This window comes from Podarcis pityusensis, assembly GCF_964106645.2.
Source record: "Podarcis pityusensis genome assembly, chromosome: 3".
Classification (NCBI taxonomy): Eukaryota; Metazoa; Chordata; class Lepidosauria; order Squamata; family Lacertidae; genus Podarcis; species Podarcis pityusensis.
Window position 1 is genome coordinate 46,774,880 of NC_138026.1, and position 22,374 is coordinate 46,797,253.

General features: G+C 38.8%; 1 protein-coding gene across 5 annotated transcripts in view; it reads right to left on the reverse strand.

Moving 5' to 3' along the window:
* Nucleotides 1-205: 205 nt before the first annotated feature.
* The window catches only part of USP45 (ubiquitin specific peptidase 45), a 59,108-nt gene continuing 36,939 nt past the window's right edge, over nucleotides 206-22,374 (reverse strand). For all 5 annotated transcript variants that reach the window (XM_080999950.1, XM_080999949.1, XM_080999948.1 and 2 more), the window contains exons 10-18: nucleotides 21,837-21,918; nucleotides 20,564-20,655; nucleotides 17,534-17,590; nucleotides 14,753-14,896; nucleotides 9,689-10,379; nucleotides 7,612-7,709; nucleotides 6,812-6,898; nucleotides 6,324-6,477; nucleotides 206-5,066 (exon numbers count right to left, since the gene is read on the reverse strand). In XM_080999950.1, the coding sequence (XP_080856076.1) occupies nucleotides 4,936-5,066; nucleotides 6,324-6,477; nucleotides 6,812-6,898; nucleotides 7,612-7,709; nucleotides 9,689-10,379; nucleotides 14,753-14,896; nucleotides 17,534-17,590; nucleotides 20,564-20,655; nucleotides 21,837-21,918 (1,536 nt within the window). In that variant the 3' untranslated portion in view covers nucleotides 206-4,935. The remainder of the gene's footprint in view (nucleotides 5,067-6,323; nucleotides 6,478-6,811; nucleotides 6,899-7,611; nucleotides 7,710-9,688; nucleotides 10,380-14,752; nucleotides 14,897-17,533; nucleotides 17,591-20,563; nucleotides 20,656-21,836; nucleotides 21,919-22,374) is intronic.

The following is a 22,374-nucleotide window of genomic DNA, read 5'->3' on the forward strand; positions in this document are numbered from 1 at the left end:
ACCTCAGAGAAGTAAGGGAACGATAGATTCTGGGTAAGCTGTGGGTTCAAAATAAGCCCTTTCCCATCCTAAAGTGGGGTGACTTTAATGAACCCACATACTGAATAAAGTAAGCTTGGAGAAAGAATAATTTAGAAACCAGAATATGACACCGGATTTCAGTTAATAATTTATCTTACCCCTTCAAATAAATGTAAACTGAACATTTTTCTCAACTTGTGTGCTGACTTTTATGTTTTATTTTGACAATCAAAAATAAACAAGTGTTTTTGTATCCCAATGGTATATATTTAGCAGACATTTTCATATTTTGCCTCCATTCAATTAAATACATATTCCTGTTTAACATTCTCTATACATTTTATACATAAAATATGTAAAAATACAGTAATAGGTTCATTTATTGCACATACAAAGTAAATTATGCTTGCATTTCTCTTTGCTCATCATTACACAAGTATCCTCTGCAATATATTATTGGCCTGAATATTTTAATATAATCCAAGTTTACTAGTATACTGAAATATTAAGGAATAGAAAATCTGTTATTCATAGTGCATTCTAAATTTATTCTAAGTATCATCTGCCTCACAAAGTTCCTGGTTTAATCTATCATATGTAAACCATTGAGGAAAAATATAAAATATTTCATTTCGAAATTAAGTATTTTGAAATTCTAGACTTCTTTTCAACACACTGCTGTTCCCAACAGGCAAATCAAGTTCTCATTGTGCCTTATACATAAAACTCACAGCGACTCTTGAGTTGCTAAGCGAACACCCTTGCCTTGGGAAGTACTGGCCTGAAACTTTGTAGCCTAAATTCCAATAGATCCAGGTTTTACAGTGTGCAGTTCCAAGATTTAGCCAGAAGATGGTGCCACTTGCACTGCTCAGTTACCATACTACAGTAGTGGTCGTATCAGATTTCCTTCTATGATGCCTCCTTATCTGAGGAAGTGTTTTACAGTCAGAGGACTGATTTCAGTCTGAACCACAACCACATTAACATGGACATGCAAGTATAGAGAAAAAGAAGTCGAAGGTCAGGAGCCATTTCAAAAGGCTGAAAAGGTTGAAACGCATGGGGGGAAAGCAAAGAGGGAGAGGGAGAATAAGTGATGGTGGAGCGTGTCTGTTATTGGGATACTGAATTCTAATTCTAGGGCTGAATATAAATACAAGAGGTGAAAACCTGAGGTAGTACAAGGAGATTGCAAGGGAGATTCGGGCAGAGATCCTTTTTTCAAAAATCACAGAAAACCACTCAACTATGATAGCTCCAGAAGTAGATAGCTAATTAGGCTTTTGTAGCATGAGCAGAACCCATACACTGTTCATTTGCTCTCATGAGCCAGCCAAAGTGAAGCATATTTAAAGCCCACTGATTTTAATGTGAGCATTAAAAAAGTGTAGTTAACTCCCTTTTAATTTGACAGAATTTAACTTTGGATTGCGTGAATTTTAAAGGATGCTCTTTAGAAAGGTGCCACTGAATTTTTTAAATATAATGTCTTTATTTCATGTAGAAACCAAAACATAAATCACATTCCAGAGCTTGTGTATGCATTCTTCAGAACTCCCGTACCAATGAATAGGTACCATTTCCTTTCAGTGTAAGAGGTTTTAACCCCTGTTGAAACAGATAACAAATTCCTGTATGCACTTGAATCTTCATGTCTTATCCCCAAAGTGCTGGAATGCAGTATTTAAAAAAAATTCTGGATATGATTGTGCATAAAAAGGTACATCTGAGTAAGCTACATTGTTCTAAATGTGCATGGGTGAGTGATGGATTTGTTGGGATAGATACGTAATCTGGAAATGATCAGTCACTGAAACTGATTAATTTACTTTAAATTATCAGATTAAATGTGGATCATCATGGATTACTACAGGTCACAACAACTCTCTCTCCAGTGCTGGGATTATAACATAATATCAATAAATTATCATTAAAACTGGAATTAGTGAGGTGGGTATGGAGACATTCTGGATGTATTCTGCAAGAAACTACTCAGAGATAGATGGATACGTATGTGCATGACACACTCACTGCTGTCCCATTATACAGCTTGTTAAATTGACTCTTTCTTTTGTTTTTAGCAGGCAGTGGGTTATATCCAACAGTGTGGCTCCGCTGGTAAGCAAAGCTGCTGTGACTGGAAAGGGAGGGAAACAATTTCCCACGATTCCTCCTCCCTCTTGCAGCCCCTTACTTCCCTTAAATAGGCTCTGGAAGCCCCCCCCCCCCCGGCCAAACTACTTTCCTCCCCATTCCACTGATGGAAGCCTTACCATCGGCTAAGACACATAACTGGCTGGAACCCAATGGCTACAATTTAAAGAGTATCCTAGAATATGAGGGGTTCAGTGCACAGGAGAAACTTGGATTGTCCAGAAGCTGAAAAGGAGCATCCACAAAGAGATTATAATTTTTCTTTAAAATTCTCCAAGTCCTAAAAGTAGATCATGTGGTGCACAGGTAAAAAATAAGAAGTAAAAAAACTGCATTTCACATGCGGAGCTAGTCCCACTGTCCTCTGTACAATAGAAATAATATGCATAAATCCATATTATTGAGGACAGTAATAAACAGCAGCCCTGATCCTTTGTAAGAGACAGCAATATACCCCCACCCCCATATTTAATAGAAAAAAAAGTTGAGTACAGTCGGTAGTGTATATATTGTGTAAATCACAGAAACTAAGAAAATGTATAATTATAAGTTATCCAGTCACCACCCTAAAATGTTGGGTGTGCAGTAAATCAGCATGCTTGACTATATGATGCTTTGCAGATAAAAATGGCAGAGAACATAATGTACGACTAGAAAGTATATTTGGATATCTATAAGCAAATGCAAAACACTACTAAACCTTAGGCTACGTAAGTACAATCCTGGTAACAACACACACAACATAACGGCCTGTTTTTGACTATGTAACTTGTATTTCAATCACAATTCAACATGTAATATCTCACAAAGTGTAATTCCATAGACCAACACATCATGCAAACAGAACATATCAAGAGAAATTAAAGTCCAATGGATGGTCAGGAGAGTTAGAATCTATACTGCCTCTCTGTTTAAAAAGGAACTTTGGCCAGTGATTGGATTTATTTTGTTCCATGTTTCCGTCATACAAGAATATGGTATGTAAACTTGTTTAATTTGTATGTTATGTTACTTAGTTTGTATAAGGATTATGTTACATGATGTTTGTTTAATTTAGAGCATGCACAGCTGACGAAGCCCGGTTGGGCAAAACAAGGTATTATCCCGGAATCCTTGTCGTGCCATACCTTCAAGTTTTCCATCTGATCCGATATCTACATACAAGGAATGTTAGAATCCTCAAAGCAGCGATACAGTCATACCTCGGGTTGAAGTAGCTTCGGGATGAATATTTTCGGGTCGCACTCTGCCGCGACCCGGAAATAACGCAAACGCTCAAAATGACGTCATGCGCGGAAGCGGCGAAACGCGACCCGCGCAGACGCGTCTTACATTTACTTCAGGATGCGAACTGGGCTACGGAATGGATCCGTTCGTATCCAGAGGTACCACTGTACGTGGAAAATCATAAGATAAGCATACCATATTGTGGTTATTGCCAATATGCCAATTTAGGAACCGAATGGACTTGTGAGATATTATATGTTGAATTGTGCTTGAAATAGAAGTTACATAGTCAAAAACAGCCTGTTGCATTGTGTTTGTTGTTACTATATCTATAAGCAAAGTCAAATGTTCTGAAAAAGTAGCATAGTGACTATAGTCATGGTGCATATCTGAATACACTCCCATGTCAAGCACTCCTTGAATGTGAAAAGGGAGCACATAAGGTAGAAATGTTCTGTTTTAATGGTTCTGTTCTAATCTACTCCCTGATGTACTCAACTTTCTGCATATAGAACTCAACATGCATTCAGAAGAGAATCAGTTCTAGAAGAACTGTGCAACATGCCTTTTTTAAAATATATGAACTGACAGAATTGTAAAGTTAGAAGGGACCCCGAGGGTCATCTAGTCCAGCCCCCTGCAATGCAGGAATCTCAACTAAAGCATACACAACAGAGTAGAACTCAATTGTTGAGCTTGCAACTTAAACTACAGCAATGTTTTAAAGGAACACGATTAGTGAATGGCACAGGCTAACTCTTAATGGTTGCACAAACAGAAAGCCTGTGCAATCTCTCTCTCTCTTCCCTACTCCCTTCTATACTCCCCCGAAAAAGCCTTCTCCAAAGGAGAGGGCTGCACAGTGAGGGTTGTGTTATACCAGCTTGCAGTGGGAGGGGGGAAATCACCAAAATTAGGTGGAAGAATTTTGCTCTATCCTCTGCTGTACAGTCCTCTGCCTCCCCTTTTTGCAAGAGAAAGGTAGAGAAAGAGACTGCTTATGTGAGCTGCAACCCTACCTCTGTATTAAGAAAAAATCAGGCACAACTCCAGTTCATTTCTCAATTCATGTTTTTTAAAATTTTGCTTATCCGAAACTGAAATTTCACTACAGTATTCAGTTTCCAAGCACATTGTTTCAAATGCATTTTGGGGATTTAAATAATGAGCATGTGGGCTTATATTCAGAGAAACATGAAGTTATTTCCACTTACACATGACATGATTTTCTGTTCCTCCACTCTGGTGGCAGCTCAACATGCCCCTTCCAAAAGCAGCAACACAGGGTAATAAAACTGCATCCTCTGCTGTTTGATGGGCAGCTGCCAATCAGCATAGTAAGCTACCCAACTTATGTGTGCATCTAGGTGCTTTGTGCATGCACCAGCTTCTCAGAACACAAGGCATTGTTTTTAAAGTAAGAAATCATGGTAAATTTTGTATTAGAGAACAGATAAAAGCACAATATTTACATTACTGCTGCATTTAAGAAAACACAAAAATAACTTAGACTTTCAGTCTTGATTACAGCTACAGTATTCTTTCATAGAAAAGCAAGTAAGCTTGTGAATTTAATACTCTTGATTCGGTAACTGCTTGTACATGGGTATCACTGACATATACCCACTGTCCTGCAGTGGCTCCTACAGAGTCTTTCAAACCTGAAATGCAAAAAACAAAACAAAAAGAGTTATTAATTACCATCATAGTGCAAAAGAGAATACAATATGACTAAGCCAGTAACTGTGAGAATTTTGAAGGTTTGCTATTGTATAAAATTCACTGAAACTTTGTTTTCATATTCTCAGTACTGCCAGCTTTGAAAATTGTCTTAGCAAAAGAGTACAAATGAGGAAAGGCAGTGTTTTCCCAACTGCATGCTGGAGTGAGCTAGGGTGGCCTTGAAAACTGAAGCTACTTTGTTGGATACTTCCACTGCTCTGTGCTTGGGCAGGGAGACAAGGGCCAGTACTGGGGGCGGGGGGACAGAGAAGAAATGGAAATAAAAGTGCACAGAGCACCAAAACCCCACTACATGAGAAGTGGATTTCTCCTCCTTTCTAGCCTCTTGAGATTTCACTAGAAACTTGTCCATGTTACAAATACATTTCTGCTTCTGTGCAAGCTACACACTGATATTTAAAAAAAGAGAAAACTTAGCTTTTGAAGATATCCATTTTATGGGGCTGCTTTGTAAATTCAGAATCATTGAGTCTACAGCACAGATATCCAGCAGTCCTGGATACTACACAGAGTCCTGAACAATGTTAAATGACGTATTATCTCCAATGTAGAAGATACAAGATTTCAGCAGTAAATGTTAAGTTAAGAAGAGCCCTGAAGACCCATCAAGTCCAGCACTCTTTTGTCTTGGTGGCTAACCAGATGCCTATGAGAAGCCTATGAGCAGAACCTAAGTGCAATAGTGCTCTCCCCACTGACTTCCAACAACTGGTATTCAGAGCCTTACTGCTTCCAACATAGTCATCATGACTACTAGCCATTCATGGCCTTACTGTCCATGCGTCTGTCTAATATTTTAATGCCATCCAAGTTGGTGGCCATTATTACTACCTTGTGTGGGAGAGAATTCCACTGTTTTAATTATCATGTGCTGTGTGAAGAAGTACTTCCTTCAGTATGTCCTGAATTTTCCAGCATCCAGATTCAAAAGTTACTATTTATGACCAAAGGCTGGAAATCTTGAATGTGCAAATTATTGCAAGCATAAGAAACGGAATGTCTTAATTGTCCTTTTGCTGGAAAAAGGTGGGCTGGATCTAAAAGATAAATGTTTATTGTAGCCTGCAGAAGTACTGAACTGATAAAACCAACTGCGTGATACCGAGAAAAGGGCATGCATTTAATGTACTAGATGTGCGTGTCCCCAAAATACATCATTTTATTTAGGTACATACCTTGAACATTTCTGTTGCTAGAAATGTGTTCCAAAATCTTTTTGGATGGTGCTCTGACTTTCACATATGCTGCATAGTGACCTCCTCGCATGGACCCACTATGCTCCACTATTCCATAAAGAGAATAGAGAACTTTCCCACCATCTGCCACATTCTTCATTGCAAAAACAAAAGGGAAACAGAAAGGGGGAAATGTGATTTCTATGCAGTGAGTTTTGAGAACATACTCAGCTTAAAAATATAACAATTAGCAAAAACAGTGACAAGCCTTCACTAATTCTACATCTTAGGCTAGCAAAAGGTGTTGTTGTTTTAAGCTATTACCAATTCAGTACAGCTATCTTGACTTGGCAGAGAAATGAGGCTTTCTGAAATTTAAGGGGAAGCCTTAGGCTTCACTTGAAAACAAAGACAGCTGTAAAAACTGAAGCCTGAAATTATCTTTGAAGTACTGTATAAATTGAAATGGTGCTTCTGACATGCCATACCTTGCAAGAAGCAGAACAAAACGGAGCCAAGTCCAAAACAAGAGGGAAATCCACATGACGGTTTACTTTCCTTAGACTCATACCAGCCTGAAGAAGAAATGAAATATTTACTGTTTCTACTTGAGTGCCACCTGAATCCAGCTGTACTGCAAAAGCACAGTACTGAACTTTTTAAATTCAAAAATTCTGAATCGACTGCAATGACAAGAACAGTATACATACACTGACAAATTTACTTATTTACTTGTTACGTTGATAAGAAAATTGCTAAATTCAGTCATGCAGAAATGCAACATAGAAGGCTAAATTGCAGTACCACAAAGAGAAAGGCTGCATCTGTTGAAATTATGTATTGTACAGAACTAAACTGCATTTAAAAAAAATCCTATAAATCTAAAGACCCACTTACAAAATGGCTTAGTCATTTCTACCTTATTTATTTATAAACCACACAGTCATAGATAATATAACAAGGCAGTACACAACATTAAGAGCCAACAAATCCTACTCAGAGGATTTGAAACTCGTGAACCTTTGTTAGTCATGTGTATTAACTTCAATGGGGTCTGGTCAGAGTAGGATTAGCAATGGATACCACCCTAAAACACAATTTTCTTTGGCTGTGTATAACAGGATCAAGTCTTTGATATTTCTTCCACAGTCAAAATGTGACATGGATGAGGATAATTTTCATCAGCAGAAGAATCACTAGTCACTCTGGAGAAAATACAGTTTTACAGAAATTCAGTACAGTCCAAAATTATAACTCCTTTCAATAACACCTTATTTCAAGACTTTACCTGATGAAATCTTTTCAGATGGAGAACAAGAACAGCAGGAACCGAAGAAATCAACAGCTGCTTCCTGGCATTTGTATATACACCTTCTATTTTCTTTTCTGTACAGAAAAAAAAAACCAATTTTAAAAGCATGGCAATATTTTTTATTTTCTGTAGTATTTTAAGTATGCATACAATCCCCACAAAAATCCAGAAAGATGAATGTTTAGTAATAGTCCTATATTCCTATTTTTCAGATGGCAGCTGAGGTTAAATAAGCAATGATTTCCCTAAAGTCACCAACACAGCTAAATATCTGAGCCAAAAGTCTCCAAGATCTAATTCCATTAGACTTTCTACTGAGAACACTGGCTCAGTGAACATATTGAATGTTCAAAAATGGTCAGAAGGACCTCTCTTTTTTTGCTGGATATTTTGGACATAATATTGGAGAAAAAATATTTCAGATTTGATTATTAATTTTATAGTCAAACTAAAGGAATGGCTCTGGGAAATCCTGTTGCCTCTAGCACAGCAAATTTATGTAAGTCCTACTTCAATAGCAACTATCAGTTCTGAAAAGAAGAAAAACCTTCATGTACAGTACAGCAAGTATATGATATTACTGCTCATCAGGACTGTGTGCTTTCCCTATGTTTTATACAGGTGAACATGGATGATATTCAGTCATATGAACTTACAACAGACACGGTGTTCGATGTTATGATTTATAACTCACACATACAAATTTGTGTAAAAAAATTACAGAAAATCCACTTTTAAAACAGATAGATGGAAGAAACACTTATCAATTTTTAATTGGCCCGGACACTCAAAACAGTGTTTCCATGCACTGAAGCAATATATCTCTGATTATCGGGTGCTAAGGGCAAACAACTTGTGGAAGTAGACAGACCTCAGTCTGGTCCAGCAAATCATATTGCTAAACTCCTAAATTATGTTCTGAAGGGAGTAAGTTTCTGCCAGAGAAAATTCAGCTAGAGGCAACTATTGCCACCTAGCCACTCTCCAACTGCATTATTTCCCATGTTTACAAATCACAAGACAAATCTCCATCTCTTTCACGTTGGAGTGATTTTGCTGAGAGGAACTAGGAGGCATCAATAGAAGAAGAAAAACACTGTAAATGCATTTTGGCCACAAGAGGGCATTAATATACAAATACAAACTAATGAAAGATGGTGACAAATGTCATATTTATTTAGGTCCTCTAGAATATATAAATCACACATGCACGTATAGACAAAACCTATTTATGCTACTGGAATAAATTACATATCTGGGGAATCTGCATAAATTTCATCAATCACAAGCTTTGTATTATATGCCAATTAGAGTTAAGGTTTTGTGGAGTTTCTTGTTTTTTTTTAATTTGAAGTGCTTTGAATGTATCACATCAATATGTAATTGAGTGCATTTGTAGCCAAAATGGCATTATTCACACAGAAGAGGGACGTTATTAGCATGCTCTGGAGAATCTCAAGTTCTGTAGAGAGACAGCCAAAGAGGACTGAGCTTGCCTGAGTGGGCATAGAATGACAACCAACTGTCCCGAATCCTGCACGGGAGCACTGCACACCACAACCTTATGTTGCAGGCCCCATTTGTGCTTGTGTCATACAAATGTAATGGTTAAAAAGATTTAAGATTATTGAAGAACTGTACTGAGGTCAAAAAGATTTGCAAAGACATGGTGAGATGAACAGGTTCCCCTCAAAAATGCACATTAGTTCAGTCTCTTAAATGTTGTGTTCTGTGGTGCAATCATACAGCTTTTCAGGGTCTCTTGGTTATTCAGCCAGAATCCAAAGGACTATTTTAGGCTGATCAAGGTCTTGGAAATGCTCAAAAAGAGTTCTGAACTTTATCTCTGGAGAGCAGACTTTCATGCTGGGTGACAAAAGGTCTTTGAAATTCCTCTCTGTTTCAAATGCAGTTTACCATGCAGGATGGTGGCTGCTTTTGAAGGCATATAATACATTCCCCATCCCTCCCCAAGTGTGCCAGAATCATACACTCCTTTGGACCCTAGAAAGTTGTCTATGTGAAACAATATACTCAGCCACCATTTCATTACCTGTGAAATTTCCTTTCTTCTGGTGCTTCTGTTTCCGTTCCGTACACTTCTCACACAAAAGTTTGTTGTTTCCCATTAAGAGCTCCACATATGTAAACTGGTAGAGGCATGACTGGACTGAACATTCTTTAGAACTAGTTATGTAACACTGAGAAAGAGTCTGGAAAGCATTTTGAGGGTTTTGCAGTAATGTGGGGTTCTCTGCTGAAACGTCTATGTTGTTGGACAGACTTGACAGCTGATCTCTACTGAGAGTCCCTTCAGTCTCACTGACACCACTACCCAAGCAGAGGTTTGATAAGCCAGTAGTAAGTCCCTCTGTACCGCCATCACTTGATTTGTTACACTGTGATTTAATGCTTGCAGATAAATGTTTATGCTCATCAGTGCACACACCAGGTGTGCTACAAGCTCTGCTGGAAGCAGTTTGCTTAGAATGACTTTCGCTTTCAGAGGCCTCACTGTCTGCACCAATGCTACTTTCAGAATGACTTGCTTCTTTTTCACTGCCTTCAGTCTGACTTCCATTTGCTGCAGATTCCATTACCGAACTGCTGTCTCCTGTATATGGAACAGCAGATCTGCCTTCACCTTTAGTGTTTCTGACTTTTTTGTGCATGATAAAATGTCTTGTTTCTTCTTCAGCAGAGGAGGATTTTTTGGCAAATCTTCTTTCATGATTTTCTTGGTTCTGTCAATTTCCACATCATTAGCAAAAGGGAGGAAAAAAACCCAAACGTAAGTCTGTTGAAAATCCATAAAAGCATTGCATTAACTCTTAAAAGCATATCGAAAAGATGGGTTTTAAAAATAAAAATAAAAAAAACAGTATTTATGCATTTGCTTTAAAATGTCTTTGGCGATGTACTCTAACCTGAAATATCCTACCTTTCTGAGACAGAAAAACCCTTTAACTTATCTTATGGAAACCCTACAGCCCCTCCCAGGTGTTACGATCAGCAGAAGGGGCTTCTTGGTAGTTCCACTACCCTCAGGAGTTTGGGTGGTGGTGGTGGTCCTGGAGAGGGCATTCTCTATGGCAGACCCCAATATCCTCGTGGATTTCCATGGTCTTTATATAAGATGACAACAAAACCAGCCACAGAAGGCACAAAGACATACGATTTGATAATGGTTTTGAGGGGATTCCTTGCACAAATGATGATGATCCATAAGTATCTGTGCATTGGATCCATGTTTTTGCAATGGCAGTGCTGGAAAGCTCTGGATCTGTGATGTTTACAGATCAGTGAACACAGACACAGCTGACCAGTTATTTGATAGGAGTTGCAGGGCAGTCCAGTTTCCTTTCCCCAAATAACTCGCCTACCCCCATGCCCTTCTCAGTTACTCCACCTTCTGGTTAAGCTACTCAGGTACAGATAAGCTCTGAAAAGTATATAGAGCTGAAAGAGGTAGTGCCTAAAGGTGTAAAGGGACCCCTGACCATTAGGTCCAGTCGTGGCCGACTCTGGGGTTTTATTGGCCGAGGGAGCCGGTGTACAGTTTCCGGGTCATGGGGCCAGCATGACTAAGCCGCTTCTAGTGAACCAGAGCAGCGCACGGAAACGCCGTTTACCTTCCCGCCCGAGCAGTACCTATTTATCTACTTGCACTTTGAGGTGCTTTCGAACTGCTAGGTTGGCAGGAGCAGGGATCGAGCAACGGGATTTGAACCGCCGACCTTCTGATCAGCAAGTCCTAGGCTCTGTGGTTTAACCCACAGTGCCACCCGCGTCCCTAGGTAGTGCCTAGGATATCTTAAATTTAATGCATTAATTTAGTACTGCAAACAAAAATATTTAATTACTAACCAAACTTAAAGCTTAAATTCAATTTTTGATTCCATGCAATTCAAACTTAGATTCAATCTGTAATAAAATCTCTTACGCTTTCAAAATCAATTTATCTTAAGGGCTTGTAAAACTTCTGCAATAAATAAAGAAAAAACAGTGGCAGCTCATTCCTCTCATGACTCCAATTCTACAATATTTCATGGATGGATTATTCTTAACATAAAGCTATTTTGGCTGGTTTGAGCAGTAAGTGGGATATGAAAGCATAATAAAAATGAACGTGTACAACTTAAGTAAAACTGAAAGTGTTTAAAAATCCATCTTGAGAACTATATGAACACTATTATACATTTATCAACACTACAAAGTTTAACTTTGATTAACAAAAGCAGCATTAGGCTCAGCAAAAAGGATTTAAAAGCCTGCCTTCCAATGAAGTGTTGTTTTTTTTCCAAATGCCCTTGGATATTCAGATATAGCTGTGCTTTCTGTCATCCTTGGCTAAGGAAAGAGGTTCCCAACACATGGTGTTTGGAATTGGCAGTGCCCTATCTCAAAATAAATTTTCTAGTAAATATAAAGACGGTAAATATCCCTTAGGTGATAGTCCTAAATTACCTCAGCTGGAACTAAAGTCCACTGAATTCAACCGGGCACACATACAAGTTAATGTTTATATGACCAAGGGGACCAAGAAAGCTTTCAACTAACAACAAGAAACTTTCTAAATGAAAGTGAACCATTTAACTATAGAGTGTAAAGACCTCTTTAGGTCATTTACACACTCCTCCTCAGATGTATTTCTCTTTATTTTAATTCAGACTTTGAATTCTAAAATTAATCAGCCTCTAGACCCTATTAGAATTTTCCCAACTTGCTGTATTATTATGGGCAAGTCACTCATCTAAAAATGGGAACGGCTTCCATTAATTTCTATGGCTCAAAGCTTATACTCTTAAAAGCCTTTCTAAACAATCAGGAGGAAGGGAATTGCACTTTAGTTGCATGGGATCCAAAATACCCTTCCTTACAGAAGCGCTTGTATTGGCTGCATCACATTTTCCTAGTGCTCAAATCACAGCCTATGTTGCTCATCTCCCAGCAAGCAAGGTCTTTGGATTGAAAATTCTGCCAGGAATGTGGCTGAGCAAGTTTCATGAGCCACCAACAGGCCATCATCATTTCAGGAGATGGAAGAGTCCAAGCCTGTACCCCAGAGTAGGGAACCCACTACCAATATCTGCAGGCTCCTGATCCTGATATACTCATCCTCGCTGCTGCTGCTGCTGCTGCTGCTGCTGCTTGTTTATCCGCCCTCTTGAAAGGAACAAGCAAGGAGAAGGAGCAGAAACCCAGCATGCCTCACTGATTATCTTAGAGGACTGGGCCAGTGGGAGAGGTAAGCAAGTGAAAAACAACAGCAAGGTGGAGGGCCATCTCATGCAGTATCTTGCCTCAAAGTACCAAAAAGAAGCACTTGTCAGTGACTTACTGATACTGCTGATGACATTCTTGATCACCCCATCCCATGTCTGAGACTGCACAAAAGAGACTTGCATGAAAGTTGAAACTGACTGCTTTCCCACAGGCAAACTATTGGGGGGTGGGGCGAAACTCATAGTGTTTACAATTATTCGATTCCCATTGAAGGATTTCCCAAATAGCCCCTGAAATTCAGTTCCCTGTATTGCTAGCTCTGGATTTCTCCACATACAGTCCGAGCATTCCCACTTGTCTTGCCTTTTAAAAATAAGAAGGGGGGAAGGGAACACAACACAACTATTATTCTCCATGCATTGTACATGGCCTCAATTTCTCACTGCTACCTCTGAATCAATATGGATTTTTTCTCCCAAAGATTAAAACATAGCAGGGGCAGACTGTGGACTGATGGTCTCGCCACAATTCTTTTAGTGAGCTTTGCCACTATACAAGTGGTAGAATGTTTGAAGGAAGCCTTGTGGTTCAGTTTCTGAGACTGGAAAAATAAAAAAAGCACCTCCTAATTCCAGACTCCACTAAAAAAAGAGGGGGAGAGTTTCTACAAATTTGCTTGACTGAATACAAAGAGATGCTAAGTAGAAGATTTTGTGCTAAGAGCAAATGTATCAAAATCTGAAACAGACAACAAACATAAAAATCATAGCATTTGTGTGTATATGGTAGTGGTGGGGGAGGGAGGGAGAGACGGAGGGGGGAAAGGGAGAGAACACAATAATGGAAGGGAATGGAAAAATAAAAAGCATAAATAGCCATTGAAACCTTAATGCCATCCAAAGAGAAATAAGTAGGTTTTTAGATTTTCAGCAATAGTATTTTTAAAGTCAGTGGATTAAAAGAACGACTAGGAGATGGGAAATTCTGCCAGACTGCCTTAGAGGCCTCATGCTCACCACTCAGCTGTTAAGCAAAACATTTTTTCATCTGTCAAATGCTGAAGGATATAGGTTACAATTTTAAATGAAAAATGGTCTGAAGTATTCTATTTTCAATAAATGATCTAAACATAAAAGCTTTCCTTGTAAAATAATGTACAGTAGAATATTTGCAGCAAAAAATATCAGCATCTCACATTGTATTAGCACATCATATCTGCAGCATGCTGTGCCACCATCAGGAAGAACCATGTTAAGAGGCTGAACTATGGTTCATAGGCCCTTGGGCCACTGGAGGCTGAGCACATCATGGAAGCCATGTTCCAAGTCTCCTGGGAGACTGTGTTGGCTGCACTTCTCATATAGTACACCCTGCCAACTGATCCACCAAATGGCACGAAGGCTGACTTGTCTGCTCTCTTGGCCAGCCCTGCACTGCTTGCAATTGCAGCCAGAAACAAACTTGGACAACACTAGAGGAAAGCAGGGAGGAGGGCACAGAGTGTGGAGAATGAATTTGAAAAGTAGCTTTTTATTTTATTTTATTTTATTTTAAGAAAGAAAGATCATTTTTAAACCCATCATGTTTTTTAAAAAATCACCTACAGACACACACACACACACACACACACACACACAATATTTATAGGTGTGGGTGTGAATATATCATACACTTTTAAGTTTCATAAATACACTACTTTAAAATGTATTAACACCACATCATGAGCCCCAGAAGTATTAGGTGTACATATATCCAAAAATCGGTAATACAGTGCTGTAGATTAAAAGAGACCTATTCAAACCAAATTTGCAGCTACTGCAAATTTCCATAAAAATGCGATTTGTTATACAACTAGTTGAACTACAGATCAGCAGTGCTGTTGCATTCTTACCTTATCTTTTGTTAACAAATGTTTTCTAGACAATTTAGATTGTTGATTATTCAGAGCAGTAACAGAAGAACAGTTGTACTCAGCATCTGCTTCTTGGATATGTTTACCTCTGCTTGTCCTCCCAAAAGGAACAGGTTTTGAGATCTGGAAAATACACGTGGTTATTCAAGGTAAAACATACACTCTCCTATATAAAAAAAATCTTTCCCTCCTACCTTTTCCAAACAAGATAGTGCTGGCTTATATCAATATGCACAGGGTAAATTAGACATTTGACACTTTTAAATATATATATCTGGTTAGTTTACTGGTCAAGTCCTAATCATATTGTGTAAAATAATATTAATGTGTTTTAAAATTTAATTAGATTGTGTTAATAATTACAAAGACATATATCTTCTAGAAAACTTCACAAAATTACTGCTCCCAGAAACTTGAGAGAGTAGCATAGGTCAAGGCTTTCCTTTTAAAAATCAAATACAATGGGCTAAATCAGCCCTTTCCAAACTCAGGTCCCTAGTTGTTGTTGGTATACAGCCCACATCAACCCCAACCATCAGCTATGTTTGAAGGGAATAATGGAGGTTGCATCTGGGCACCCAAGGCTACAGAAGGCTGGGCTAAGAGGGAGTCCTAAGCCTTGAGCACTTGCAATCTATGCAGGGTTGCTCCTTCAGGAACTCCGGAAGCTGCCTCATACTCGGTCAGGCTACTGTTTCATCTTGCTCAGTATTGTCTACAATAACTAGCAGTGACTTTCCAGGTTTTCAAACTGGGTTTTCTCTGTAGATGTAGGGATTGAACCTGGGACCTTCTACATGCAAAGCAGATGCTCTGCTAACAGAGCTGCAGCCCTTCTCCATGAGCTATGGTCCTGCCCTCAAATGTTCCGGCAACTGTAGCTAAGTGTCTATGAACAGCTGCAGAGTTTCCAAACAGAAATCAAGTAGTCCCTGAGCATTTTCAGAGCACATTCATCTATTATAAATTCATTTGGGTATTTTATACCCTGCTTTTAGGATTAAAATTTCTCAAAGCCCTTTTTTGTTAAGTTCACGAAGAACTAATGTCTGTCTCACCATTAGGCTGACTACCTAGGATGGCTGCAGTGTGAGAGCTGTAAATCAGTGGTGACTTAGGAGGCTGTCCGAAGTAGGGGAAGAAGCTCAATAAACCAGGGTTAGGGAACTTGTGATGCCTCTCCCCCAGCTGTTGTTGGACTCTTAACTCCCATCAGCTTCGAGCAGCATGGCAAATGGTCAGAGAAGAGTTTGAGTCCAGCGACAGTTGGGATCTCCACCAGTTCTCCATCCCTGCAATATGTGGAGTCTAAGTATTCCCTGCAAAATGGTGACATCATTGCCTTATTAAGGAGGGCATGCATTTGCACATACATATTCATTACATACAAGTGGTCAAACATGTAGGAAATTGACCAGCTTTCCAACTCCAGAACAAGTATAAAAAGTATAAAATTGCTTGAAAAAGGAGACACACACTAAAAAGACACAACCCACAAGTAAAAGATCCTGCAAGCTGACTGTAGAGATTTAGCCAACTCCACCTAGCTTTCTTCACTCCACCTTCCATAGTCATTACATGCTGGTTTCTCTGTTGAGAGATACTGTTTGCTAATCTATTTTACATAGCAGGGTCCTAGGGTTTTAAACTTCCCCTCCAACTGCTTGACTGGCCAAGTACCGCATGCTTCAAGGCATATCCTTCCTTTCTTTTCTATTGGTGACCGATTAAAGTAATACAGTACAGCTGAAAGTGTGTACTCACATATGCTTGTTTAAAAAAAATTCAGTTCACAGAAAAATGTGGTAGATTTGTACATGCATATGGGCTATCCAGTCCAAATCAGTAGCACTGGCCTAAGGAGATCATATGATGCATAAAAGCAAAACAACTTCAACCTTACAGGTCATACTCAAACATCTGACAAGGCTGGGCCTATACAGAATACAAACTTCATTTATTTGCTCATTTCAAAGTCGTGAGGCGCCTTAGATAACCAGCTGAGGACTGCATCCATCAAAAATAGCTCTTTTCCCACAACAGTGATTCTTACCCATCCCCAATAATGCTACTTGTTAAAAATACCTGATTGCCTGAAGAAGTTCACCCTTCATGGGTCAACACTGAATAATTTAGGTCATTTATTTTAAATATAACCGATGTAGCTGAGCAGATTCCTTCTCCCCCACCCGTCCACCCTTCAAATACCAAACACTGTGAGGGTGCTTATACTTTATGAGGAAAACACCTCTTTCCATAAGACACTCCAGTTACACTGCATGTTTTCACTGTGAATAACTGATTCATAGCAGAGAAAATGCTAATAACTACTTGCCAAGTACGGTAACACATCAAGTTAATGCTTATACTGCTCACCTTTTATATCAGACAAGATCAGTTGTGTGCTTCTGGTATAAAACTAGTATATCATACAGGCAAAGGGAAATGGCTAGATAATAAATGTGTCTGAATTTATTAATCTTACATAAGAGTCCCAATTCAGGAAGGGCAATCCACACACATTAAAAAGGATCCAAGCATGATTTAAAAAAATAAATAAATATGATAGTCACCCCTTTGGTCAGTGCAGATGGTCAAGTTCAGTTTGGCAGTGCCAATATCTAAGGTAGGGTATGGAGAGACTGAATCCTGGCAATCTAATGTTTTGGCTGCTCCAACATCCAGTCAGTGATCCGCAAACACAGCAGCATGATGCTAATGTAGCAATTGTAGCTATTTATTAAAGAAGTTGTTTCTTACCCTCTCTTCTATTATAGGAAGTGAAAGATCAATGAAAGGTTCCTTTACTGTGGAAATCTTAGAAGAAAGTAAAAAAAGAAATATATCAAAGTGGAGTTTCCATCATGCATTAGAATCTATAAACAATATCTATAAAAAATAAACAAAATTATGTTGTGAACTACCCTGCGATCTTCAGATGAAGGGTGGTAAACAAATTTAATAATAAAAATTAATAATATCTGCCTAATTCAAAAATATTACACACATTAAGGTTTCTTTATGTAGTGAAGAACTTCACAATACTGTTTTAGAAATGAAGTGACTGTGATTTCATTTTGGTTGTGTTGTTGTTGTTTATAAAAAAAAGCTAAACGGAAGTATGAACACTGTCAAAATCTAGAGGTAGGCATAGATTTCATTCGCAACAGAACATTTTGTCTTTTAGAACTTACTTTCAATACTATCAGAACATTATTAGAGGCTAAATTTAGGCACAGAAATCTAAACATGTTTATTTTTTTGCTGTTTTACACCAACTTTAACATGCTCCCCTTTCTCTTAACCACTAGCATCACTTTAGGCTTCAGCAACACAAGAACTCTGGCAATGGGCCTATACTAATAAGCAGAGGCAGCAAAATGCCCCACTTAGAGACTCCACTGGAAACCCACACATTAACATTTAAAGGTGGGTCATGTTTCTTTCAAAGATGAACTTTGAGAGACACTGATGAAGTCTTTCCAGATACTAGGAGAGGGAGGGGGAAAGAAATATTTTTTCAAGTCCAACTACAACTGTATCAATGTGGTGCCTGCCAGCAGGATTCTAGCCTTGTTTCCTATGGACAGGGAATCTCCATGTCCAAAAAAGCAAGCCAACTTTTGCAGTTCAGGGCACCGGTTTCCAGCGACTAGTCCCTGCCAATGCTGGCAAGGGAATACGAGTCGGAAACTTGTTTACCAGGGCTGTAGATAGCTCATGCCTGACACCAGCATGAGCAGGATTGCAAGGATGAGGCCACAATGATACAGAACAGTTAATCTTTCTGGCACCCCAATCCTAGCCATATGCATGGATCTAGCTGCTTGCAAAGGCTTTGGCTCAATGACATGTTTTCTGACATTTTGCTTATGAAGTATTCAACATGCATCACACTCGGTAATTTCCTGGTACAGCAAGTCTTACGGATGTATTTCCCTCAGTGGTTTTTCCCAGGAGGTATCTTGGGAACAAATGGTTCGCACAGTTGTTGCAAGATGGTAAATCCCACATTTAAGAACAATTTGCCCCCCAGGGACATTCTGATCTACATTGTGAGGAACACTGCCCTCTTTCAAGGTAGCAAATCTGGCTCCAGTATTTCCATTTATGCAACTGTTCAGCATCATCACTATGCCAGTAGACAACATCATGAGTAAACATCTCAGTATGCCACTTCAATGCCACAGACTGTAGGGCTTATTCAGGAATAAATTATTATACTGCTTTTTGATGGTGCAGCATAATAATACTCTAAAACAGGTGTGGCTAACTGTTTTTTACTTGAAAGCTGACCAAATTCACTACTGACCAACCCTTCAGGGTCCACATGCCAGTGATAAGTGTGGCCATTCCACACATAGGATAGGGGCAAACAGCCCCCCCTTCTCAGAAAACCCATGCAGATCAGCTAATTTCAAATGTTTGAGCTAATGACTGAGAAGGTGGAGATTTGGATTCCCATAGGGGTGCTGGGCTCTGCTCACCTCAGAGCTGTCTCTACTGTGAAGTGTGTAGAATTATTTTTTTTGGCCAGAGCTGCAAATTCTGAGGTCTTGAAGAGCAAAGAAACTGGCTTGGGGAGTTGGATCAGGTCCCCAAACTGAGGGTTAGCCAGCCCTGCTCTAGAAAAAGGAGGAGCGTCATGGAATGATTAAAATTGTCCCTTGTTATGCTGGAGTGGAACTGGGTGGTGTGAACAAGTTTGTGGGACAGGGCTAAAGGCTATAGAAAGATTTAAGTCTTTCAATGACGTACTTATTTAGATTGATATTATAAAACAACAAGTCTACTGAAAGTTATAATGGAATTGCCACACTGGGGAATATCTCATATTTGCTAAAATATGAAAACCAATATATTGTCAGCTGGTAGAACTATATAAGGCTACTGAACAACTGTCTATACCTGTCTGTCTGTCTACCTATCACCCAGAGCCAGCCTCAGGGATCAACATTGTTGGGCAACAACTGAGGCCCATGGCCTAGCGGGGGCCCTCTGCCAATCCCTGGAATCTCTTGCCCTCTTGTTGCTTCCTATTTAACTGCTCTTGAATCAAAAGGAAAATTAGGGAAGAAAGAAGGACTCGCATACCTTTCCCACCCAACACACACACACGCTTTCTTGAAATTGGTGGAAACAATCCGGAGGGAGGAATGAACAGGTAGTGGAAACAGTAGCAAGGAGGTAGGTATGCCCAGTTAGGGAAAAGGGTGCACAGAAAGAATTTTGTCAAAAGACCTCACCACCCAAAAAAAACCCACCCCCATTTATAACTGGCACTACTAACAGCTTCTGGGATATTAGTATTTTCTGTAGATGGTATTTTTAGTTCCATGCTGTGCATGAGGAACTAGCTAAGGAACCCTGAAGAGAATGTATAAGCACACACAAAGACCTATAGGTCTTTGATGATAATGTTACAAACCTGCAGAAGGGCTGAGGAGAACATCTAGTTTTTCTTCAAGCAAGGAAGCAGCTACATGGCAGCTAGAGGGATATGTTATACTTAATGCATAATTAGTTTTTGATCTTACTTTCATTACAGTATTAGAATTCAGATCTCCAACCTAAAATTATCCAGGTGATCAGGGTTGTGTTTTTTTATGAAACTCCCTTCTCTATATGAAAGTGAAATTTAAAGGGTTGCACTTTGAAATAATCTGTTTTCTAATATACTATTGCAAGACATTGATAAAACAGACAGTACAGAAGTAAATAAAAAAACACAGTACATTCAAATCATTAAGTGATCTTTTACTTTAACAAATCAAATTCCAGAATACCTACATTTTCACATTCCTCACACATGATAGTGCTAGTCAATTCACCAACAAAGATCCTATCTATGAAGTTCATCTTCACACCCTCTCTTCCATATGCTGCAAAAACATTACCCTTTTTTAAAGGAGGAAACACATACATCCATTCTAAAAACGATTCATTCTAGGATTTTCTTCTTAAAACAATTAGTGCATTGTAAGTAAACATCTGCAATACTATCAACACAGAAACATTTCCATTCATCAGTCCTTAATACAGTTTTGAGAGTGATAAAACATTTAGCATGTATTTCAAACCGAGGGATTAAAATGCAAAATATGACTATACCTATCCATATACTCTTACACAGTGGACATTTTATTATGCTATACAAAGCATCAACAGCACTTCAGAGTGATCCCACTATGTTTTTCCTCCTTGAGTAGTCTGCCTTAAGTATTAAAGAACTAACATTTAAGGCAGACTCCTTTGCGGGGCAGGGAGAGGAACTTTTGGTTTTCGTATTCAAAACAAGACTCCATAGTAACTTGTAATAAGATATCAAAAGCAAATACTTTAACATAAATCGTAATGCTTGTGTTTTAAATTCATAGATAAAAATATATTCCAGCTCATGTTTTTCGTATGTGTGCTTTGATATTTTGACTTATGCAGCTGTTAAGGCAGTCCTGCTGGTTTTGCCTGAACTTGCTTCCCAGTAAATGTGGAATGTGGCCGTATAAGGTTACAGCCTTATATCTCTGTCTTACAGGGTAATTTATGGACAGCTTAATGCCACAGTTTCTAAGTGGTGATTTGCCTTGAACTAGACTTCATAGACTCATCCTCCAAGGGCTGAGAAAAAGGGGAGGGTGTTTTCCATTCCTTACTCCTCTAGCCTTCCCCAAATTGAATCCTCAACTTAATTAGAATATGTATACTTGAGTAGAGGGCAGTGAGCAGGACTTCCTGACCCACTTAAAATTCTAGCTTCTCCATATATATTTTTTTACAGAGGGCTAAAGACAGAAGACAACCTAGCTATGTGAATCATAGCTAGATCAGAGAATCAGGTTACAAGTGTAGAACAAAATGATCAATGGGAGTGTTTTGCATGCGCACTAGATGGCACCAGAATAATAGGCACAAGCCCTGAAAAAGCCACACGGAACCTCCAGTGTGATTCATTTGAATGAAATTATATATTCATGAATACAATATTTCATAGTCAATTCATTTGCAAAAGCAAACTCAAACCAGACTCTGTGCAAGTTAACACAATGGCACATTTGCTAAATACCTTTGACTTTCCTTTTTGTCTCTTCGTCTGCAGTTTTAGTTGTTGGATTATTGAATGCTTTTAAGATTGCAGCTTGTATGCGCTGTAAGAAACATTCAGCACATATTTTGTCAAAAATTCAAACTTGCAAGGACAGTGAAATATATTAAACGGAACAAACAACAACAAATAAGAAGAACACTTGACAGTACTGTCAAAAATATGTAGCCTCTTACATTTTATACATTGCTAGTAAATTTGAAACTTAAATTGTTAATATTAAAGGTATCCATCAGCTGCCCCACTTCAAAGATAACTATGTTTCTTCAGGCAAGTAGCAAACTGATTACACAATTGTAGAATGATTATCTTTTTCCCTCTCTAAAAAAGCCATGGAAGAAACCCTGAAATGCCAAGTAGAAGACAACAAAATTGCCGCCCTAATTTAACTGTTTTAATGGGAAAAATGCAGCTGTATTTACTGAGCCAGCTTTCTAACATACAGGACAATGACAAAAGTAATTAAAGTCAACCTGGTATCTTGGTGATGGGGTATTTG